The 22,728-nt window shown below is 47.6% G+C and overlaps 12 protein-coding genes across 12 annotated transcripts; 8 read left to right on the top strand and 4 right to left on the bottom strand.

Annotated features, from left to right (window-relative positions):
* Positions 1–1,422: 1,422 nt before the first annotated feature.
* Positions 1,423–2,382, top strand: TRUGW13939_09585 (uncharacterized protein; the record flags this gene model as incomplete). Its single annotated transcript, XM_035492705.1, has 2 exons — positions 1,423–1,483; positions 1,538–2,382. The coding sequence occupies 2 exons, from the start codon at positions 1,423–1,425 to the stop codon at positions 2,380–2,382; spliced, it is 906 nt and encodes a 301-aa protein (XP_035348598.1).
* A 910-nt stretch (positions 2,383–3,292) lies between these two features.
* Positions 3,293–3,975, bottom strand: TRUGW13939_09584 (uncharacterized protein; the record flags this gene model as incomplete). Its single annotated transcript, XM_035492704.1, has 2 exons — positions 3,293–3,829; positions 3,898–3,975. The coding sequence occupies 2 exons, from the start codon at positions 3,973–3,975 to the stop codon at positions 3,293–3,295; spliced, it is 615 nt and encodes a 204-aa protein (XP_035348597.1).
* A 934-nt stretch (positions 3,976–4,909) lies between these two features.
* TRUGW13939_09583 (uncharacterized protein) lies at positions 4,910–5,642 on the top strand (the record flags this gene model as incomplete). The annotated part of the gene is made up of 3 exons (XM_035492703.1): positions 4,910–4,945; positions 4,996–5,062; positions 5,137–5,642. The coding sequence occupies 3 exons, from the start codon at positions 4,910–4,912 to the stop codon at positions 5,640–5,642; spliced, it is 609 nt and encodes a 202-aa protein (XP_035348596.1).
* Positions 5,643–5,938: 296 nt separating this feature from the next.
* TRUGW13939_09582 (uncharacterized protein) lies at positions 5,939–6,339 on the bottom strand (the record flags this gene model as incomplete). Its single annotated transcript, XM_035492702.1, has 3 exons — positions 5,939–6,093; positions 6,155–6,230; positions 6,292–6,339. 3 exons carry the CDS (start codon positions 6,337–6,339, stop codon positions 5,939–5,941), a joined length of 279 nt encoding a protein of 92 aa, XP_035348595.1.
* A 411-nt stretch (positions 6,340–6,750) lies between these two features.
* On the top strand, positions 6,751–8,342 carry TRUGW13939_09581 (uncharacterized protein; the record flags this gene model as incomplete). The annotated part of the gene is made up of 4 exons (XM_035492701.1): positions 6,751–6,887; positions 6,988–7,171; positions 7,354–7,564; positions 8,032–8,342. The coding sequence occupies 4 exons, from the start codon at positions 6,751–6,753 to the stop codon at positions 8,340–8,342; spliced, it is 843 nt and encodes a 280-aa protein (XP_035348594.1).
* Positions 8,343–9,422: 1,080 nt separating this feature from the next.
* Positions 9,423–10,402, top strand: TRUGW13939_09580 (uncharacterized protein; the record flags this gene model as incomplete). Its single annotated transcript, XM_035492700.1, has 2 exons — positions 9,423–9,530; positions 9,587–10,402. The coding sequence occupies 2 exons, from the start codon at positions 9,423–9,425 to the stop codon at positions 10,400–10,402; spliced, it is 924 nt and encodes a 307-aa protein (XP_035348593.1).
* Positions 10,403–10,985: 583 nt separating this feature from the next.
* TRUGW13939_09579 (uncharacterized protein) lies at positions 10,986–11,575 on the top strand (the record flags this gene model as incomplete). Its single annotated transcript, XM_035492699.1, has 3 exons — positions 10,986–11,093; positions 11,168–11,336; positions 11,397–11,575. The coding sequence occupies 3 exons, from the start codon at positions 10,986–10,988 to the stop codon at positions 11,573–11,575; spliced, it is 456 nt and encodes a 151-aa protein (XP_035348592.1).
* A 591-nt stretch (positions 11,576–12,166) lies between these two features.
* Positions 12,167–12,870, top strand: TRUGW13939_09578 (uncharacterized protein; the record flags this gene model as incomplete). Its single annotated transcript, XM_035492698.1, has 3 exons — positions 12,167–12,241; positions 12,308–12,360; positions 12,426–12,870. The coding sequence occupies 3 exons, from the start codon at positions 12,167–12,169 to the stop codon at positions 12,868–12,870; spliced, it is 573 nt and encodes a 190-aa protein (XP_035348591.1).
* A 328-nt stretch (positions 12,871–13,198) lies between these two features.
* On the bottom strand, positions 13,199–15,769 carry TRUGW13939_09577 (uncharacterized protein; the record flags this gene model as incomplete). Its single annotated transcript, XM_035492697.1, has 2 exons — positions 13,199–15,001; positions 15,056–15,769. 2 exons carry the CDS (start codon positions 15,767–15,769, stop codon positions 13,199–13,201), a joined length of 2,517 nt encoding a protein of 838 aa, XP_035348590.1.
* A 500-nt stretch (positions 15,770–16,269) lies between these two features.
* TRUGW13939_09576 (uncharacterized protein) lies at positions 16,270–17,753 on the bottom strand (the record flags this gene model as incomplete). Its single annotated transcript, XM_035492696.1, has 5 exons — positions 16,270–16,337; positions 16,391–16,496; positions 16,561–16,957; positions 17,018–17,508; positions 17,577–17,753. 5 exons carry the CDS (start codon positions 17,751–17,753, stop codon positions 16,270–16,272), a joined length of 1,239 nt encoding a protein of 412 aa, XP_035348589.1.
* A 1,514-nt stretch (positions 17,754–19,267) lies between these two features.
* On the top strand, positions 19,268–19,781 carry TRUGW13939_09575 (uncharacterized protein; the record flags this gene model as incomplete). The annotated part of the gene is made up of 2 exons (XM_035492695.1): positions 19,268–19,516; positions 19,566–19,781. 2 exons carry the CDS (start codon positions 19,268–19,270, stop codon positions 19,779–19,781), a joined length of 465 nt encoding a protein of 154 aa, XP_035348588.1.
* A 745-nt stretch (positions 19,782–20,526) lies between these two features.
* Positions 20,527–22,650, top strand: TRUGW13939_09574 (uncharacterized protein; the record flags this gene model as incomplete). The annotated part of the gene is made up of 1 exon (XM_035492694.1): positions 20,527–22,650. One exon carries the CDS (start codon positions 20,527–20,529, stop codon positions 22,648–22,650), a length of 2,124 nt encoding a protein of 707 aa, XP_035348587.1.
* Positions 22,651–22,728: the final 78 nt, after the last annotated feature.

The following is a 22,728-nucleotide window of genomic DNA, read 5'->3' as shown; positions in this document are numbered from 1 at the left end:
AGCCAACCTCCTTATAGGCTAGGGGAGGCCATGAAGACTGCAGGTCTAGATAATCACCTTATAAGATGGACCATATCTTTCTTAATTAATAGAAGGGTTGCCGATTATAAGGCCCCAGAACAACTCATTGATTCTGGGCTGCCCCAGGGCTCACCAGTCTCCCCAATCCTTTTCTTCGTATATATTACGTGAGTCTTCCAAGTTATTGAGCACCAAGTTCCGGGAATACAGGCTCTATTCTATGCTGATGATAGAGGCCTAATTGTCCAGGCAGCTGGATCTCTAAGATCTCCGAGGTCTCCAAGTAGCTTGATAAGGCCGCCGAGGCAACATCAGCAGTCACATAACCGAGCCTGTTCTCTACCACCAGCTGCACCACTACGTTGTGCAGCGCTATTGCCCCATTGTTACTTTTTTCTAGCCATATCAGCGTCTTTGCTTGCTGCTCCTGCATGAAACTTCTCATCTGCCTTATGGAGCGACGTTTCTCCGCTTTTGTCCCCTGCAGCGACATCCGCTTCGTTGTCCAGCAGCAAGCTCACCAGTTCCATGTACAGTATACTCATCAACAGCCAGCAGGTGAAGTGCAGTATGTTCCCCCATGTTTTCTTCAATTTTCGCAGCCTTCGCGTCTACATCGGCCATATCGTCATCTAGTAGAAGGTGCACCGCCTCCTTATATCTATTCCTTACAGCCAAATACAGTGCCGTATATTCGCCAACGATGGGTCTTGATATTATGGTTATCCGATTGGCCAGCGCCGGAGCGAGGATTTTGGCCAATTATTAGTTTATTATCCAGGGATTCCGCCATTAACCCCACAAATCTGACAATATTTAAATTAATAACTAGGAGCTACAGTAGCACAGATCCATCTACTGCGAAACCTGCCTGCAAGCAACCTGTAGGCAACCCGCTAAGTGGGTCGATGTAGCCAATAGTATTGTTGTCTTTGTTGGTAAAGCTCTATAAGTAGTTTTCAATATTTCTGCTCCCATATAAAGTTGCTTAGAAAAAAGTTGACATCCCTTTCAAAAGCAACTCCTTCTTATAAGCAACCAAAGTGCCTGTCTGAATTGGTTGCTTCTAGACTGGTTTTAAAGTATAAGGAGTAACAAGGGCCGCTTTAATAGTGTGTTATCCTCTTCTTGGATTAGTTTCATGCACGTTGAATTTTGTATCACAAATCACTACTACTCAACTAAATCGCCAAATGCAGTAGTGTGTTTTCTAATGATTTAGTGGGCTTTCAACCCCTATCAAATGCAACATAATTTTAATTATTTGTTTAATACGATGGGTTCGGAAGTAATTGGGCTTGATCGACTAGCTGTTATCTAGAACATGGGCTCCGAATTTTCCATAACCACAACAACATCCTGGTCAACTACCTAAACATCAATATACCTCGCCTTATTCGAATGCGCTCATTTATCTCCGCCTCACTCGTGGCTGCGGCTACTCTGTGCTCTACTGTGCATGGTGAATTTCTCTTCTAATGGATAATATATCCAGAGCATCACTGATATCTCGCAGGGGTTATAATCACTAAACCCGCCGCTGGCGACTCTGTCGATACCTCCCAAGGCTTTGACATCGTCTGGGAATACGACTCGTCTGACCCACTGGATTGGGAGATCGAGTTGGGCAATCCTATTCCAATCCAACTACTAGCAGTCAATGTAAAGCCCACCAGCGTTGCGTCCGGCCAAACGGCGCAGTACACATACCACGTCGAACCACAGACCATTGATGCTGGCGATAACTACTATATTCTACTCGACGCGCGAAACAAAGCTGGCGATTCTCCGGAGTCCGATGAGTTCACCATTGCCGATAGTAGTAGTAGCAGCACTACCACGACTTTGCCCGTACATTCTACTTCATCTCTCACCAGTACTTCTACAACGTTCAGCTCTTCTCTTAGCACTTCTATTACCTCCGGAAGCGACATAGAGCAGCCAACTTCGACGACGAGCACGTTCATCACGACTACAACAACCACACCAGCACCAAACACGGCTACGCCTACCAATTTATCAAGTGATACGTCGCCTTCCCAACCGTCAGGTGCTCTTTCAACGGGAACAAAAGCGGGAATTGGAGTGGCTATTCCAGTTTTCGTCATCATACTTGTTCTGGGCATCCTCTGGTATCTTCGCAAGCGTGGTAAAAACAAGAAAGAGGTATCTCCAGAAGTTGGTAAAGAATCCAATGCACAATTTTCGCCGCACAATTGTCCTCCGAATCCCAATCTCGCTGAAGCAGACGGAAACCCTGTCAGTGAATTGGACAGCAAATCTATATTACCATTACAATCATCACCTAAGGGTACACAGGATCAAGTGGTTTATGAATTGAGTAGTGATCCTACAATTTAGTCTGCTTTACCTGCAACATTTAACTTCCTATAAATAGCTAAGTCCCCGAATAAATACTATTTCAGCTTTTACAAATAACTAAAATCACAATGCTAGAGCAGGTTTGGGAAGAAATTGGACATATAAGAGAACACAGCATCTGTCTTTTCAAAGAAATTTCTTCAACGCTGTACAGATTCTATTTTGTTATAAAATTAGTGAGAAACTGCTTCATAAGTAATAAATATTATAATCTTGCCTTCTCAAGAAATATCCCGACGTAATCTCCTTCAATACTGTTATCATTATATTCTTGTGTAAGAGCAGGTTCTTAAAAACCAATTTCTGAAAAGCTAGATTTCATGTAAGACATTCCATAAAAAGCAGAAAAAAAGTCCTACAGACATGTAATGCCCTTCTTATAAACCTCTCAAAAACTTTTCACCAGTATAAAAACCTAGAGTCCCTGATTAGAACATATAGAATTTATAAATTCCAATGATTTCACTCCTTTCACAGTATTCTTGAAATATTCTAAGTAGTGATAGAATACTTCGATACCAGAGGGACTGGTCAATAATTCTTTTTGTGGGTTCTTTATCGCATGATGCATCTAAACAATCGAATTCCAAGCAACCGAGGTAGGGCAGTCTACGTTCCCGACAAGTCTTGCCTAATTCGGAAAGTCGCGGGTGGCTGCTAACCCTAACCGTCGGCCAACCGGTAGAAATCGAGATTAATGATTGAGCATCAGAGCGTAAAATTACCATATATTCGATATTCGTTTATAGAAAAAAGCTAAGCTACCCCCATGCTACTTTCGAAGATGTGTGAAATACCGATGCTCACCAACCCGCGTCCAGTCTCATTTCAAAATAACACCCCATTCTCCTTCGACCAGTATGAAAAATTCTTTGATGATCCCCAAAACTCAGGCATCCGGGCCAAAGACATCATCATCATCATCATCATCGTCCTCCTCCTGTGCCTGCACATAGCCGTTGGTCTGGCTATTGCCCGAGGTCAGAGCAGGGCCAAAGTCCACAGGCACACCCATCTTTTCGTGCTCTACTTTGACTCCCGCCATCTTGTCCTCGCATACGACAGTCTCGCTCTTGATCGATCTCGCATCACCGTCGGACTCGGTGTCGCTCAAACGAATCGCGTTGATCAGGGCTTCCGACTTTCCGGACTTGCCAGCCTTGGTAGGCGATTTCAAAACCTTGTCCTTCTTGACAACTGATCCGCCGCGCTTTCCGCTGCCGGTCGATTTGGTGATGCCGTTTGTCTGGCTGCTGCGTGGGGTACGTGGTACGCGAGGAGTGCTGCTCTTGGACTGAGTACTTTCGCCGTCGGGAGCGCCGCTGGCCAGCTTTTTGGCCATTTCTCGGTATTTGCGAAACTGGCCCTCGACCGAGTTGTAGGTTGCACCGCGACCGAAGACTTTGGCGATCTTGTTGTAGTCGGGCTGTAAAATTATAGCATGAGCATTTCATCGTAGCGGAACTACAGAAAGGGGACACGTCGAAAACGAACCTTGAATTCTGTGTGGGCAGCGAGAAGAGCGCCCATCAGGCGGTCGTTCGCATCTGGGGCTTTCCAGTTGACGACCATTTTAAATTTTAGCTGATTGCAAACGTTGGGGCTTGTTCGGTTAGCTTTGTAGTCCGGTGAGGAGATGTGTGGGTAGCTTACAGATGAGAGGATCGGTGAAGCGACAGAAGAAATTGAGTGAGGAGGTGACTGAGGGAATGGAGCGCAGTTCAGATGAGGCCGCTTTAGCACAAGTAGAGAGATTGGGAGAGAGAAGGTGGAAAGTGAGATGCTGAAGGTTGAAGAGAGAAGCAGTCAAAGTCTGGAGTGAAGAGGAGTTTGAGACGGAGAGCGTAGGCAGGGATGTTGTAGTATGACTTGAGGGTGGCTGGGGAAAGGAAAGGTGTAGTCAGAGATATTGAGTTGATAAATACAAAGGTGTGTATCCAGACCCACAAGAGCTTTAAATGATCTCTTTGTTTCTCTTACTTGCGCCTCCACCACGCTAGAGGCTGGTTTTAAGTGTGTTGCGCACGTATTACGCTCGATTATATGGGTATAGCAGTAGGAAAAGAACGTATTTGTATCGTATTTCAACAGAATTACAAGATATATACATGCGAACCAAACCTGATACTAGCTGGAGAGCAGCAGGCTGCAACGTTGCCATGACACTCCGCTTTCCCAATTAGGAAATTCTGGGGCGTCAACATCCCATCCAGGCGACACTAGATAGCAACGCCCGGCCAGCAGTGGAGCACGCAAAACAAAGGAAATGCCCTGATACCAGCCACCAAACATGGAAATTTGATACTTAGCTAGCTCCACTGTGCCCCAGCTTTTCATCTTTGTTTTCATCGCCCCTAGTTTTTGTCTTCTCTCCGTTCCTCTGATATTGATGGCCATCTCTCTGACAAGTCTTGTCATCTCTCCAACTCTCCTCTCAACTCTACCTTAGCTGCTCATCTGCTCTTGTCTACTCATCATCACTACACGGTCACTACAGCTCGTCAAAATGCCTATGCAGTGGACTGCAGAAAATGACAACATTGTAGGCCTCCATCTCTTCCCTTCATCTTTGCCATTGCTAACCCATATTAGTTGTTCCTGAAAGTCCTCGAGACGAACAATATCTCTGTCAATTACAACGCAATTGCAGAAGCCTGGCGTAAGCACAATACTATTTTTTTTTACCTCTACTACAAAAAAAAACATCCATCCAAGCTGACCTATCCCTCAAAGCCGTCGAGAATGGAAAGGACAAACCGACTCCGCGCGCCATCTCGGAACGCATCTTCAGGCTGAAGCAAAAAGCAAAACAGAAAGGAGTCTCCGTCAGCGCTCCCAGCACCCCGGCAAGCGGACTTGCTACCCCTCGTGCCCGTGGCAGCGCTCGTGGTGGCCGCAGTGGTGGTGGTGGTAGTGCCGCTGCAAAACGTAAAAAGCAGCTCACACCAGACGAAGACAGCGAGTCCGAAGTATCAACTCCCAAACGCGTCAAGAAAGAGGTGCAGGAAGTGACAGTGTCGGATTTGAAAGCGCTTCAAGTGTCAACACCGTCCAAGCGTTCTCGCAAGCCCGTTCAGTATTTGAACATGGCAGCGTATGCGGACAGCGAAAACGACGCAAATGACAGCTGTGATTCCTTGGATGCTGATTTCAATCCGGATGAGGTTCCGACATACTGCGCTGATGAGGAATATCATCACGCCATTATCACTGAGATGACCGACGGTAATGATGCTTAGTGTTTACAAGGGAACTATCATGTTCAGATATGGCTTGGTTGTGTCCTGGAAGAAATAAAACCGTAATTTGTTAGGTTGTTATAGTAGCTAGTCTCGGAATAAAATTCAATGCATATTTGCTGTCTTCGATAGTACATCTTGATGTACACATAAAGCTGTTTTGATAAAAACACCAATACAGTCATGTAAATAACACGCCCACCACACAAACACGAAACCCCCAGAGCATCATACTATTCCTCCAGACTTAAGATCGGACACCCCTCTCATAGTTGACAGGCATAGTTCTGGACGTACTAGCCGAGCTTGCGTTTCTTGGGCGAGTCGGTTTGAGCTTGGGACGCAGCTTGCTTTTTAGGAGACGGGCTGCTGGCTCCTGGAGAGTTTTCAGACTGAGAAACCATCCCCTTCAGCCTTCTGATGCGATGGTGTATGGCGTTGCCGGTCAAATCTGCAAGAAACAACGGTCAGCTTCCAGCCTGATAACTGTTATATAGAAAGATGAGGCTTACCATCGCCGAGATACTGGGCTATTTTTTCATAATCGAGAACTCCAGGCGGGAGAGTGTTGACGATAGCCACGAGCAGCTGTGTGGGTGTCAGCGGCATTCTGAGATATCACAGCGAGGCCAACGGAATCGATACTTACTTGTTGGTCGTTGGCGGCTGACCATGTTTTGCGCGCTTTTGTCGCCATGTTGATCTTTTTTTTCAGTAGAGGTTGTGGTAGAGATAGATGGAGGATTTGGCAGAAGGAAAGGGTTTGATAGTGGACTGAACGAGGGAGAAATTTTCTATGAGGGTACCCCAGCCACGTAGTAGGAGAGTATAGTGCTACTACGTCATCAGACAACCCTTCTAGGTAGGGAGATATCTCTAAAGGTACAATACAGTATTCTACTCTTCCCAAACCCCGTGGTTGAACTGAGAAATCCCACCGACTTCGCCCAGAACGACAACTTCTTTCCTTCATCTCATCTCATCCCTCTCCACCTCTTCCCTCTTCCCTCTTACCTCTTCCACTTTCCAGCTTCGAACTTTTATTATCCTCTACTACTTGATATTTGAGCCTCAGCAAATATTCAAATCCACGAAAAACTATCACAACATGGTCAAATGGACCCCCGAATTGGAGGGCAAGTTCCTCAGTGTGGTTCTGAGGAAGCTTGATATACACGTTTCTGGCGAAAACTGGGCTCAAATCGCCTCTGATCTGGGCGACGGCTTTACAGCCAAAGCCTGCCGGTAAGCATAAATAGCAGTTCTTCCTTTGTTGTTGCTGTTATTTATCCTTTACCCTCTCCACCCGGCTATCTCCTTGATAACATCACCTCTCATTGACCAGCCGTCCATCTACTGCACATTCTTGCTACCCTTCAATTTTCATTTACACTGCAATCTCTTCTACTATATCTTGCAAACACACAATCAAAGCAACCATGCCTGTCAAGTGGACCAAAGCGGTCGAGAGCCGCTATCTCAGCGTTGTTCTCAAGCAGATCAACGCGCGTGTCTCTGGCGAAGACTGGGTTCAGATCGCAGCAAAATTGGGCGATGAGTTTACTCCCAAGGCCTGCACGTGAGTTCCTGTCATGTTCTTCTCATTTCTTGGCTCCCCTTTACTCCCAACTTCTTCTTCTTCCTATACTCACCCCCTTCTACTCTGTCTCTCAACCATCTTTCTCAGTTTGATTGTTCACCTGTCTATCAGACCAATATCTATCTAATCCTGCTCTCTATTTATTTATCGCTTTTGCCTCTACTCTCCCAATCTCATTTCGCCATCATGTCTGGTGGTCGCTGGACCGATGCCTTGGACAAGAAGCTTCTGCTCAAGTACATTTCTATCAATGCCACTGGACCGCGCAACTGGGACAAGGTCGCTGCAGCAATGGGCCTGGCTTCACCACTGCGGCTTGCAAGTATGCTCACTGTTTTTTCTATCTGGACATTCTCTTCTTGCTATCTGATCGACTGTTGGGATGAGGGCCGGGTGTCTGTGTTCTCCGTCTCCTTTTCTTTAAATTCTCTCCTCTTCTATTTTCATTTCCTTTTTCTTCTTCCTCTTCATCCCTCTTCATTTCAATTATACCTGGTCACCACTGCCACTAGCCTTGACTGTCCACACTCCAATCAACCCATCACCTCCATCTCATCAAAAACACCATCATCATCATGCCTGCCTGGTCTGAAAAAGAAGAGTCGAGCTTTCTCCGGACCATCGTCCAGGTTAAAGGCCTCAAAGTTTCCGGCGCAGAATGGGAAGCCATCTCCTCCCTGGTGGAGGGTGACTATTCCGCAACTGCGTGTCGGTAAGACCACTGGCTTCACCAAAGCACTACCTTCTCAGTTTTAATTTTAATTTTATTTTAGTGTTTGTACTGAGCAGCTAACTCGTCTTCGTCTAGACTCCATTTCGCCAAAATCCTAAAAGACGGAGAATCCGATGCCGGTGCTGCTACTCCGGATGGCTCTGGCGCCACTCCTTCTACCACAGCTGGAAAAAAGCGCAAGGCTGCTACTGCTACCACCGACGGCGGTAAATCCCCTAGCAAACAGCCTCAGAAACGCCAGCGAAAGACTGCCGCCAAGGACAAGGGCAAGTCCAAGGACGAGGATGAGGATGATGAGGACAGCCCCTTTGTGAAGAAGGAAATCAAAGACGAAGAGAGCGAAGCTCTAGACTCTGACGAGGCTTGATGTTTCAACACGGTTAGTAGAGACCACATTCAGCGTCTCCTTTTTTTTTTTTTTCAATGTACTGCAGAGCTGACTCTTTTGTTCAGGCCAAGTCGGTAGCCATCAAGTGCAATCGCAACCGCAGCCAGCATGCCGTGTTTCTCTACGTGATGATCATTGGCTAGCATCGCAAGTTTTATTTTGAAGTCGCAAATGCTTTCGTTTCTTATTTCGGTTATTCAGTTATTCAGTCATGGAGTTGGTTCCGAAGAATGGAGTGGATTGGAAAAGGGGACGCAATCTCGTTGGGATGTATCTAGGAAAGTGAAGCAGCAGAGAGAATTTGAAGTCGATCTTGATTTATTTGAAAAAGTTTTTCATCCAAGCGTAAAATAATATGACTCCTCTTGCGAGATATTTTGTAAACATCTGAGTATTATCGACCGTTGTTGCATTCCCGGTTTCAAAGCCATGGACAACAAACCGATGATTAATCCACCAAACCTAATAAATTGAACAATCATACCAGTCTTGGGGGAAAGAAAAAGGAAAAAGGAAAAAAGCAGTTCAACAAACAGAAACAGGCAAAATGCGGCGGGGAAAGGTGTGATCTGTCTCCATCTGTCCGTTTGCTGCGGGCAACCTGCAACACCAAGAGAGCCGCAGTCAGTCTTGGTTTGCCGCTTCACACTCTCTGAAATGCCACACGTCTTTTCCTAACAATGACTCCGACATGTTGCGCATCAGCTGTTTGGCTGTTCAGGAGAAATCACAAATCACCAAAGAACCATCAACCCAGCCAGGGCTGCTCAATGTGCTGTTGTTGTTGACGTTGATGCCTTTGTGTTTGCGTTTGACACTGTGACAACTCATGCATCAACTCATGCATTTGTGTTTGTGTTTGGCGCCATGATGGCTGATGCATCTGGCTGGTGTCTGGTGGTGTGACAACTGAAGTGATGGCAGTGATCTGCTGTTCCCAAACATCCTAGTTCACTGATCAATCCTTCAAAGCTGCCACCAGCACTCTCTCCTCTGCATATCGCTGAAGAAAGTCACATTCTTCCCTGTGCCAGAACAACAACTAGCGAATCGAACACCATGGCTAGCAGTGGTCTACCCACTCCCCGGCGGAGCAGGACGATGCCAACAGAGGGCCACATAAGCAAGTTCCTGTATAGCATATTGAAGCAGCTCGACCTCAAGTCGGTAAGTATACTGTCCACATCCTTAGGAACTTTTCCAGTGCTTATTCGGGGCACCAGATCGACTGGAGCCTTGTGGCAACCGAACTGGAGATTTCAAACGGCCATGCAGCTCGCATGCGATACTCCCGGTTCAAGCAGCAGATGGAGGGCACCGTCTACGTGCCCAAGACTACAAAACTGAAAAATACTGCTACTGCCAAGGGAGACACAGCAAAGGGCAATTCCGGCAAAAGCGTAAAGCTCGGTAAGGGTGGTTGTGGTACCCTTGACAAGGAGAAGAAGTTTGGCGGCAACACTACTATCTCCTCCGGAAAAGGGGGGATGGAAGCGCCTCCTGCTTATTCCCAGAAGCGGAAGGCTTCTCAAGAGGTGTTAAAGCATGAGACGGCTGGTTCCAACAAGAGGGGACTCACAGAGTCTCCCTTGCTTTCTACGTCTTCGCTCCCACGCGCCTTGTCGACACCATACGCTCTTCCTCTCCGCTCTCCTACCCAGTTGTCTATGAACGGAGACGACATGGTGATGAGCCAGCAACCTCACCACTACCATCACCCGTATGGCCATGCGAACCCTGAGTACACCACCGATTCTTTTGCGCGTCCACAGCAAAGCTGGCATCACCCCGAGCATTGCTTTTCCGGATGCTGTCAGCCTCCTCCGTACCCACCTACGCCGAGCATGTACCCTAGCTACCCAGCTGCTAGTACTGTCTCTACGCCATCGATCAGTGCGCTGTTCCCGTCGCAACAGAATATTCATCCACAGCTATTGCAGCAATCGCAGGATATCTGGGTGCCGGTCAAGCAGGAGGACGGAGAGGAGGGCGAGTCCGATGAGTTGTTTATCAAGGTTGAAACAGCGGAGGGAATCTGAGATGCGAGTTGATTGATGGAAGTGTCGCCTTTTTCATGAGTATTTGTTTTGTTGAGTGTTGGGTTGGAACGTTTAGGATTGGCATGGTTGGGATTGGAATGGCAGGTTCTGCGTTGTACTAGGAGGAGTTTTACTGGTTGGAGATGGAATTTTGTGGAGTTTTGTGTTGGTAAGTAAAAATGCAATAGCAATCTTTGAAATAATTTATTAAGCTCTGGAAGCTGTCCTTGGCAAAATCATCGTATCAAACAGTGATAGATCCAGTAAGCTTGTATTGGCCACTGGGGAAAGCAGGGTGTGCACACTCAGAAACACATCACCTAGCAACAGCAGCTGTGTGCACCAAACACCACAGTACAAAACATCTCTTGTTCATTCCCTCTCACTTTCTCTCATCCATCATCCATCATTCACCTACTCACCCATTCACTTCTTGCCAACACCTACTTGTCACATTCTACTCCTTTGTGATACACAAGCAAAGCACAGTGTGTATTTTTCTTTTCCTCTTGTCTCTTTCTCATTTCATATCTATATCAGATCACTAATTCACTCAGATCTATCCATCTCACCACTTGTCAGAATGCCTCCCAAAAAGCCTACCAGCCCTTCTCTCACCGAGAGCTCAATCAAACCCGAAGATGCCGAGTTCTTCCTTCAATGTCTCAAGGCATTCGACTCTAGCGGTGTGGTAAGTTCAACATCATCAACAAAATCTATTTGTGTATATGTGGCATGGCGTGCTAAAAAAAAAAATTATTCAAGATGGATATCACCGCTGTCTCTGTGGCCATTGGGCATACCAATGTCTTGTCCACACGTAATGCCTTTTGTCGTCTGAAGAAGAAATGGGGACTTGGAAACATTCCAACCAAGACAGGATGTAGCGGCAAGGCTGGCCAGAAGGCAGACGATGATTCCGGTAGTGGTCAGGGTATGTCATGTCAACCCCCCTCCCAAGATTATTTTTGTTTTATTACTAACAAGAATACAGACGACGTGCTAAAGCCAAAGACTTCCAACGACAAGGTTGTCAAAAAACGTGCGCGTGCTGCTCCAAAGTCAAAGACGTCCAAGGCGGCACTCGAAAAGGAAAATGTCAAGGCCAACGAAGACACAGACACTACTGAAGCTGACGTCAAGAACGAGGATGCGAGTGAGGATGATGCATAGAGATCATGGAGTATACTTCGACTTTCAAATTGGTGGTGGTGGTGGATATTTTGTTACCTATGCATAGCATATGTTTTGCTCATGCCGAGTGTGCGCTTTTTCGTTAGTGACCCAGGTCTTTTACTCTTTTAGCTAGCAGATTTACAAAGGAGTCTTTACAATTGAATCTTGAATCATTCTCAAACATCTCATTAATCTGCCTTGGTATATTTTGGTTTTTAAATCCAAGGCAAGACAAGCTGTTTGCGGATCCTAACTACCGGTTGCCCAGCACTCTGAGGCTTGTCCCCTCCCGTCCTGTCCTCACATCCAGCCATCTTCTCTTTCACTCAACAACTCTGACAGCTTCTTCTCTCAACTATCTTACTGTCGCTCACCCACTTGAGGCTACAAGAGGCTACAAGAGGCTACAAGGTAAGACTATACACCTCACCCTCCGCTCTGTTACTTTCAATTCTTGCAAACTTTCAGATCTCTGTTTACTCCTCTGCTACTTTCCAAGAGACTTTCTCTAACATCCACCTCTCAGTATATCAGTTCATCTCCTAATTACTCTTCCATCCCGAAAGAGACAAAAAAAAACATCTCAAAATGGCAGCGCGTATCACCGAAAACGACCAAATCCAATTCCTGCTCTCATGCGTCCGTCACTCCAACTATGGACAGGTGTGTATCTCTCTACTGCTCAGTTGAACTTGCACACAAAAATATATTGACCTTTTCTTTCAACAGGTTGATTTCGATCCAGTAGTCGAAGAATGCCAAATCATTAGCAAGGGCGCTGCGTACGGAGCCATCCAATCCTTAAATTTACACACTGACTAACTGACGAACCCATTTTTTTTTTCAGCGCAAAACGGCTCAGTCGCCTCCTCAAACGATACCCAGCAGGAGCCAAGTCCAGCACTACCTCATCAAACACCACGAACTCAAAGACTCCCAAACCGGCTACCGGCGAGTCCAACGACGAAGAGGAGGAAAAGGACACAGCCGTCGGCCAGAAAAGCGGCCGTAGCGGCAAAGGCAATGGTGGCGGCGGCGGTAGTCCTGCTAAGAAATCCTCGGCTGGTCCAGTTGTCGGAGGCATCGTCAAGAAAACTGCAAGTACAGCGACCAAGGGCAGAAAGGGGAAGGCTGCTGCCGTTTCTGCTGCTCCTGTTTCTGCTACCGAAACCCCGGGGTTTGGAGAAGATGGGTTGCTCGATGGGATCAACGTCAAGACTGAGGAGGACTACGACGATGGCATGTACAATGCAAGCCTTGATCCAGCGGGGCTTTTTGGAAGTGACGCCTGATTCTGGTGGCTGTAGGACAATTTGAAGGGAGAAAGAGGCTCGATACTGGTTTTGCAAGAATGCGTTTATTTCTTTATGCGTTGGTGAACCTGTCTCGAATCTTTAAAGCTACTTTTTGCTGCTGTGCTCGGAGAATGGATCAATTGAATATTCACAGGTAGTTAGGCAATTCGAATATCCAACTTACTATCAACATGTTCCAACCAAAAAAATCGGTAGAGCGAGCTCGTATATACAAAAAAAAAAAAAAATAAACAACAAAAATATAAACAACAAAAATCAAAAAAAAAAATTCATCAGGGGGTATCGTATCTCATCAAAAACAAACTTATACATCAGCCATAACAGATTGCAGGAGATTCTTTTTATATTCACGCAACGCCGACTCCTTGCGACGCATCTGCTGGCGCAGCCGCATGTATCGCTGCTTCCAGTTTCCTTCTTCGGTCGTCGAGCCACCGAGAAAATCGTCGTCGTATTCATCATCTTCGGTATTAAAGTCGAGCGGTTCACTGCTGTCCTTTAACCCGCCGCTCTCGGACTGGCCAGGAGATGCCAAAGAGAGGTTGCTCAGCATGCTGCTGAAGCCAAATGCATGGGACTCGACGATGAGCGAATAGTATATCTGGCCACCACCAGAGTTGTGATTTGGTGGGCCGGCGTTTCCCGAGTCACCACCATTTTGCGGTGATGTGTGGTCGACTTGAACAGTGATAGATGAAGGAGATGTACGTGCGAGTCCTAGTTTGTGTCCAACGCTGAAATACATGGCACAGAACATGGCCAGCGAGTCTGCGGGAATTGTTGGGTAGATAGAGCAAATTCGTTGTACAGCGACATGCGCGAGGGCGTGGGCTTCATCGGCCTCAAGCGGGGTTGAGCGGCCGACTAGTTTTTTGGTGTGCTGGATTTTGCTGGCGATGGCGCGGGTTACCTCGTCCAGTGACAACACCTTGCCAGGCTGATGAATTGACTGCGGCGGTGGTCCTCCTCGGTCTGTTGCCATTGAGCGGAGAGATGCAGCATCGTCAATGTCATTTGAAGTTGCGATTGACGCACGACGGCCGTCGAATCGATTCGAGGAGGAGACGTCGTTGGTGCCGTTGACCACGAGCGTCGGCGGTGTCGCCAGGCGCACAGGGTGTCCGTCGTGGTGTGGCACGTGTAGATGGAGTCTCTCTGGTCTTGGGGCGCCGGATTGCTCAAAGGAATTTGGTGTCGGGTTACGTGGTGGTGGTGCTAAAGAATACATGTGGTCTACCCCGGTTGCTGGAGATGAGCGAATGCTGGGAATAGGACCTGATGATGGATGATGTGACCGGCTAGGATTCACCGGGAATGAAGAGAATGGGCCGTTCGGAGCGGATCCTCGGTTGGGTGGTCTTCCTCTGACCTTTCCTGTCATTGTCCCTGTATTGCTAGGCCATGCAGATGACACAGCAGGTCCATGTCGTCGACGACTGCGAGGCTTTTCTTGCGAGGAGGACATCACGGCAGACCGAGGCTCTACAAAGGATCCCGGATCCGTTTCATGGTGATTCCTTGGGATAACCGCTGATCGCGGAAAACCTGGAGGAGAGCCTTCCCCTTCAAACGGTCGCCAGCGTAGATCTGGGCCAGCAGCCTGGTGCTGCTGGTGCTGTTGGTACTGCTGTTGGTGCTGTTGGTGCTGTTGGTACTGCTGTTGGTACTGCTGCTGGTGGTGGTGCTGGTGGTGCGGATGGTGCTGCTGCTGATGATCGGTCCCAAACGAAGACGCAGCGGCGGCCCATGGATCGTTTTGGTCGGCATCTTCTGGGTAGGCACTGAAAGGAATAGCGCTTTGCGGAAAGTTTGCTGCATGAGCAGCCAGAGAGTTCCCATCCATCATAGTCATTGCCGTGTCCAGCTGAGGTCGTTTGGGGAAGCGGGGGTCTTCTCTTTCTCTCTCTTCGAAACGCTTTCTACCTCGCTTTGGCTTCCATTCGGGTACCAGGGCGCGCAGAGCCAGGTCTTCTTCCAAGGGAACGCCGTCTCTATCCTCGCCGCCTGGCCCTTGTCCATTGAATATGGGAAGTTGTTTGTAGTAGATGTGATCGTGGCCGAGAAGATATTCAAAAAACGCATCCACGTGCATGGCATGCATCCAACGCTGCATCTTAATTAGCACCATGTCGAGCCAAGAGGCTACAAACAAAAATCATACCTTTAGTCGCACGGCATATTGCTGCACCTTTTGCGTGCTCTGCTTCTTTTCGAGCGAAGGCGGCTCGACCCCCATCTCAATGGCCAGCTGAATCCAGGTCTTGAGCTCCTTGCGATCGAGTTTCCGAATGAGCTCCCACAAGACAAAGGTACTAAAGCTTTTCCCATCGCTGCGCGGTGGGCCTCGAAAGGTCTTTCGTAGTTCGATGGAATTCGCAGTCGCGGGGACATTGGGGTTGCAGTACATGATAAATGCGACGTAGGCATCGTCTATCGTTTCATCGGTGACATCTCGCAAAGGCAGCACACGGCGCTCTGCATCGCCTACTGAGTCGCGAGACATGGCTCGCTGGTGGTGAGGAGCGCGGCTGTCGACCTCGACCTCGACCTCGACCACTGCCGGCGGCGGCGGCGACATGGACATGCCTGCGCGCAAGCCCGACGGCACCATTGGGCCAGACAGTGGCCCTCGAGGCGACGACTGCAAACTGCGAGGCGGCGTTTCTTTGCGGCGCAAAGGTGGCGAGTGCGATGCAGCTATTCTGCTGCGCGCGCTTCCAGGAGAGCTGCTGCGCAACGGCGTGTCAAAAATAGGCGGATACCTGGCGAATTGCTGGACGACGATGGCATTGCTGCCAGTATTATTGCTGCCAGCATCAGCTGGCTCTGGCTGCGGCTGTGGCTGTGGCTCTGGAGACTTGAAAGGCGCCTCCATTTTTGTTTCTCTCTCTCTCTCTCTCTCTCTCTCTCTTTTGAAAGGATCTCGGGGGGTCGATCCTCCGATTGCGACCAAAGCTCTCTCTCGGTCTCTCAACTCAATTCAAACAAACACAAACGGTACAGTTCGGCGGGGGCAATCGCATTTCATAAACAATGCACAGCTGAAGCTCAAGAAACAAGCAAATCAGACAGCAATGATAATGATAGTAATGCGACAGGCGTCATCGCATCGGGAGAGAAGGACGCGACATCTTGGACAAAAGAGGAGAAAAGCTTCCAGCCTCCTCTCGGACGTCCCTGGGCGCGTTCTATTTTGGGCTGCGGGGCTTGCCGCTTCCCGCGCTGATCGGTCTGTTGTGGGCGATAGCGCCGTATGGCATCACGTGTGCGTATAATATATACATATGTGGCGGATTAACTAATGCAGAGATTTTGTTTTTTCACAATTTAGATAAGCATATAGCACACAATGGCAGTATCCGTATATTGCGCCTTCTACGCCTGTCCCTTCCTCACAGCAGCATCCATCGCCTCTGCTACATACCTCACATTACTCGAAGTTACTACCCAAGCAATATTAGTAAGAAAACAAAACAAAACCTTAGGACTACCTTACACCCGGCAATTGAGATCCGTCCACTTTTCAGAATATAGACATGGCTGTCAGCTTGGACAGTGGCCACTTGCTCGGGTGTCAACCCAGTGTAGGAAAACATTCCAATCTAATTAATACCCAGGTAAACATTACTATTTCAGCCACTTCCAATATTTAGGAACACGTCTTACCTGCGAGCAAATATGGTCCCAGTTGCCCGGTGTTCCTAGCGAGACCAAATTATCCCGGAGTGCTTTGCGCATGTTTTTGATTCGAGACGTCATCTCTTGAAGATCCAACAGCCATTCCTGAAATAAATCCGGACTCGTTAAAATCGTTGCCGCGATTTTCGCTCCCCTAGTTGGCGGCGTAGAAACACTACCCCGTTGTAAGTGGGAAATATGGCCATGTGCTTTGGACGCAGCGTCGGGAGAAGCAGTGTATAGATGAAAAGCACCGACTCGTTCGCCATAAAGACCCATGTTCTTCGAAAAAGACTGGGCTACTGCCAGTTCAAGTGTGCCTCGAGAAAAGAAGTGTCTCACAGCCCATGCGTCCTCGTCAAGGTCACCGCTGGCAAATCCCAGACTTTGGAGAGAAAATGGGATATTAGCATGCAAAAAAGAAATTTCAGGGACATGCACTTACTACGCGCAATCAAAAAACGGAAATAGTTTCTTCCTCTCACAAACATCCGCGATTTTCTTCCACTGCTCTTTGGTCGGATCGAGACCAGTCGGATTATGGGCACACGCATGTAAAACAATAACATCTCCCGCGGAAGCATCAGTCTCCAAAGTATGAATCATCTTCTCCAAGTCTAGGCCTTTCTTGGAAGCACTCCAATACGGATAAGTCTTGACTTCAACTCCCACCAACCCCCAGATATTGTAGTGGTTCACCCAGGTTGGGCCAGAAACCCAAACGGCCGATGGGCTCAGGGACTCTTTCAGGAACTGGGCTCCAAGGCTATTAGCTCCAGTGCCGGCAAGTGTGTGTACTGACACAAATTGGTTCGCTTTTTCGCCCAAGGAACCAAAAAGAAGTTCCCGAGCGGCGTTGTGAAATGGCGCATAGCCTGTAATGGGGAGATACTCATATCGACCAGAGTCCTGAGCATTGTCGATAATTTCTTCGGCCTGTGGCTCCAAATCAGTACAATTTTTTATTTTTTTTCAATGCTCGTAGTAGTCAAGAGGTAATTCACCTTTTTTACTGTAGGCAAGACCCACGGCTTGGAGTTGTCATCTCGGTAGATTCCCGATCCCAGAATGACTTTCTTCTCGTAGTTATCGGCCGAGTATAGCTTTTTCAGGGTATAGTGCGGATCAAGGGGGATGAAGTCGAGAGCAGAAAAGGAAGAATTCAAAAAGTGGGAGCCCATAATGATTATTTTTTATTTTTTTTTGGTCTTTCAAACGTTTTTGCTTATTCCTCAGGTTGCGTATGTCGATGCAAAAGGAACGAGTCCGGAACTTGCTTTTAATGAGTTGTATTTCTGATTAATTATCCCAACATCACTTGAACATGCAATATAAAAGAATCTCACACGTCTAGACAACATTCGGATTGAGCGATTTCTTCCCTATTCCCTGCAATGACGTGCGAAGACACGTGAGTCATGTGAGTCATAACCGCTGTTGTCTATTAGATCCAATCAAAACATACTTCAAAAACATGAAGTTTGCAATATCGAAATATTATTTCTTGTATTTTCTTGTTTCCTTTTTTTTCTCGTGCATACCCTGCAATATGTGACGGTCATACATTAATTGATCTGTTGCCAAGCATGAATGTTGTAGATCAACTATAACAATTACGTGATAAGAATGAACAATGCGGCGCAACATATGGCAAGATGCTTCTTTTTTTACCATTGGCACTTTCTCTTTTTTTTAAAAAAAATGTCGCATAGGAATATATTGTTAGTAATACCAAGACAAAGAATTCCGTGCCGATCAGGCGCCAGCTATTATTGAAATTATGCAAATCGATCGAGTAATACCGTAAGCAAGGGTCTAAAGCTAGGAAAAATCTAAATCACATCGTTGAATCTAGACAGAATTAGGTCGTACCCTATTACTACTTCTCGACTAAACCAAAACAACATCGTTGGTTGCGCCGAGCCTTTGCTGTATATGCGTGGCGATCATTTACATGTAGGATGATCCGTCGACCTTGGGCATGTATTATCAGTAACCTCATCTAACTCCTTTATTTCAAGATATTCCGAAATTTTCTAGCAAGGTAAAAACTATCTCACTGGTTCTATCTATTAGGACTACTGGATCTTGTTGCTCGGAAAGTAGAGGTATATTTTACTTGGACAACTATCCCTACCATACCACTCGATATTCATCTGTTGTCTTTTCTCTAATCAGGATTCTTTAGAGAATTCAGAGTCGAGAAATAAAAGGCCATCATGTTATTCTATAACTTTATAGTTTAAATTATTTATTTATTTCTAAAATTAAATTATGATGCTATATATACAATCTGCAGGTAAGCGCCGGGCCCACACAGGGACCCACCTCCAGGCACGCCACCATCACTCTCTCCTCCCAGCTTTCATTTCTCCTTCATCACTGCCGTCGTCGTCCGTGTCGAGCGTGACACTCTTTGGAGTCAAAGCTTCCTCTAATCTAGGTTGTCGCCCGTCAGCTCCTTGGTCTAGAAACTCACTGATTGGCATCGTCGAGGAGCGTGCGGACTATCTCGATTTGGCGATTTCAATCAATGTCGACGTCGACGGACAACTCCACTGCCTGGTCTTCTTCCAATCTATGAGCCTAGGTCAAGCATTCGGTCGACACTGCACCTTTCCAATGAGATATTGGTTAGCCTAGCATATCCCTGTAACCCGCCATAGCTACTTCTTTGTGAGACACAATAAACGCCATGGCAGACCCAGAACACGAGGTCAAACGTCAGAAGAAGCTATCCAGTCCCGATGCGAGAACGCAAAAAAAGCAAAGACGTCAACAAAAGAGCCGGCGTAGCAGTACGCTTATCCGCAAGGCTTATGACTTAAGCGAGTTGGCGGACGTCGACGTGTTTCTTGGTATTCGGGATCGGACTACGGGGCGAATCAAGACGTTCTGTTCTGATGATGATACTGGGTTTTGGTCCTCAAAAATGTCGCATTTAGTATGTCCCTCTATTAGACAGCTGCATGTCCTTTAAGCTGATTTTATAGGATACTTATTATCCTGTTCCCGAGCAAAAAACGCCCAAAGATTTTTCGCCTCGAAAGAAGACCAAAACAGCTACCTCAAAAAAGCACGCACGTCAGAGTTCGTCGCCAGAACTCGGATCCGTTTCACCAGCCACGTCTTCAGATATAGCAAGTCAAGTTAACAAACTGGATAGTATCAAGCAAGTTAATGAATCAGCTAGCTACAGAAAGCGGTAACATAGGCTAGGTTTTGCTCTAATAAAGTATCTTGGCCCTAGTCAAAGGATTCGCTCTACATTATCCTCATTCCAGTCAAGACAAAAGATGTCACTAGCGCCGAACCCAATTTAACGTGCATTTTGGGTGGCGTACATGTAACGCAGTGAATATATCTGTATTGTGTGACGTGATTTATATTGAAGTCGGCATAGATCTTACTGTTTGCTTCCTCGTGGCCTTGTAGACCATACATAGGTGATCGAAGTTGGGAGGAAATAGCTTTGCCTAGTATAATCCGGTTTTGGGGACCTAGCCCGATCCGTCGTAGACTCGAGATTGAATTTCCTAAGAAATTCCTAGTGATTTTGATCCTTAATATATACATCAATTTAACAATTCCAAAGGATCCTAACCCTAACCCAAATCTACCACGATAAGAGAGTCATCTTATCGATAAGCGATAGGCGATAAGCTGCCGGGTCCGGAGTTTCCCCATTCGGCCAGCGCCCTCCTTCCGCCGGTATCGATCGCGGCTGCTGCCTCCGCCTGGCCCTGTGCAGTTGCTTCTTGCAACCCTCGCAAAAGTGTCCTTGCGGTGTCCCAAGACTAGCTACACTCTCGCGACGAGCCTCTTGCTCTCGCTCTGTGCTCCTGCAAACCTGCATTTGACCATTATTATGCATTATGCATGAGCTGATGCACGGCAAGAAGCTAACTGAGCAGCCCCACTTCTGACTACCACCACGCTTCGTCTATCGGCATCATGTCTTCTTCAAGACCAGCGGCGGCGGGGACACGATCTCGTCCAGTCCGCAGCAGCAGACGGCGAGTAGAGTCATATACTGAACAAACCCCGGAAGATTCCGACTCCAGCGAGGCCGGTCAACCGCTGGCGACATCCCGCGCTGCTCACTCCACCAGACGCTCTCGCAATCAACACGCCGCAGACAGTGCCCGTCCGAAACGAACAACCCGCACCCCGAGATCGTATCGGGAGCCCTCCTCCGACGAAGATTTGGATCGTGTCATTGCTCGGTATCCTGAAATGGTCACGCCGGGCAGTAGTAACCCGCAACCCGCCGCGGGGCTTCCCCATCGAGTTACCAGGCAACAGACCAGACCGTCTCCTAGCAAGAGGAAGCAAACTACAGTCGCATCACCTCGCAAACGTCGGCGTCCGGAGTCTGTTGATGTCGAAAACATTATTCCAACTGCGAGCGGACCTGTGCCCCCCTGGGACACCCTTCCATATCATATCCTCTTCAGCATCTTCTTCCATGCCGCCCACCCTCTGGTTGACTACAGGCAAGGCAATCATCTGCCGTCGGTGAAATGGCTGTTGGATGTCTCCCTGCTCTGCCATTCGTTCACAGAACCAGCACTGAGTGTGCTTTACCACACCCCCGTCCTCATTCCGCCCCCAAAGGCGCACAAAATCCTACGACTTCTCTCTCAGCCACCCGATGAAGTCTCTTTCAACTATGCCAGAAAAGTGCAAGAAATTCTGGTAGATGTCCGTCTGACCTTGGCATACAAGTCTGTGCCGCCCTATGGGTATTTCGATATCTGTAAGCTCATCGAAAAAGTACCACATATCAAAACGCTTCGACTGTACCACAGACATGACGGCATTCAACCGGTTGTACTTACAGACACTCAACGATGGAGCTATCCTGCAGCCTTGTTCGACACGCTCAAAGAGAAAAACCTCCGACTCCAGACATTTGATTGGAATGCACGCTTTAGTGAACCGCGAGTGCTTATCAAGACCATGTTGACACGCCATCTAGAAGCTCCTTTCCAGACCATTCGCACTTTACATCTTTTCCAAATCCCATCCGATGACTGTGTTTTGGAAAGCGAGAGTGATGTTGCTGAGATGGGTGACAAACTCATAGAAGTTGGACTTGCTACAGCATTGCGTCGACTCCCGGAGCTGCGAACTGTGTCATTCACCGACTGCATGGCAGTCAATGAACTACTCTTTGCGGGTATGCCATCCACATTGGAATCACTAACTCTCGATAACTGTGATGAAGCCGCCACTTTCTCACTCATGGCATTCTTGAATAACCGTGGAGCCAACTTGCGCGAACTGGTTCTTAAGCACAATCGGCATCTTAACATGTCGTTTGTAACAACTCTTCGAGATTCTTGTCCTAAACTGGAACGACTGTCAACTGACTTTATCATGCACAACTGGCCACCGTACTATGATGGAACGCCTCATTTCGACGGGCTGCTCAAACCAGGCGAAGTCCCTACCTGGCCAACAACTCTTCGAGATCTCGAGCTGCTGCAGTTGCGCCAGTGGGACAAGCCTCGAGCAGCAGCATTCTTTGGGTCGTTGATCGATGCTGCTCCCGAACTTCCGGATCTGCGTCGAATCGTGATTAGCGCCGCTGTGGAAATGGGATGGCAGGACCGAGCCTCGTTCCGGCGACAATGGATGAAAAAGTTCGAAAAGACATTTCTTCGCAAGGACGGCGTACCAAAACCAGAGACAACAACAGTAGTAAAGCCTGGAAACGGCCTGCCTCCTCCTCCTCCTCCAGATGCAACTTCTTCAGCAGCTGGCCGACGACAATCGCATCGAGAGAGTGCTCGCTTAGCGAACCAGCGCCTTTCCGGTGTCGATGATGACACTTCTGATGATGACAGCAATAATGCGGGCCACAGCGAAGGCGCAGAAGATGACACGGAAGATGACGCCACCGAAGTGAAATACGTCCAAGGTCTATGTGACGAGGTATCCATACGCATCGACAATCTCAGACCATCCGACACGCAATTCAACGAAGGCGACTTTTTAAATTCCGAGGAAAGCGGCGATGAAGACTGGAATGGGGAAGATTGGGAGCCCGGCGACGATGGACATGCCTGGTAAGGTGTTTCTTATTTTCTTTCTCATTTTCGTCCGTCCGTTTTTTTTTTTTTTTTTTTTTTTTTTTTTTTCATTTTCCTC

The sequence above is a fragment of the Talaromyces rugulosus genome, chromosome V (genome assembly GCF_013368755.1).
Source record: "Talaromyces rugulosus chromosome V, complete sequence".
Taxonomy (NCBI): domain Eukaryota; kingdom Fungi; phylum Ascomycota; class Eurotiomycetes; order Eurotiales; family Trichocomaceae; genus Talaromyces; species Talaromyces rugulosus.
The sequence above is the reverse complement of the archived record's forward strand: the minus strand, read 5'-3'. Positions and strand labels throughout refer to the sequence as shown.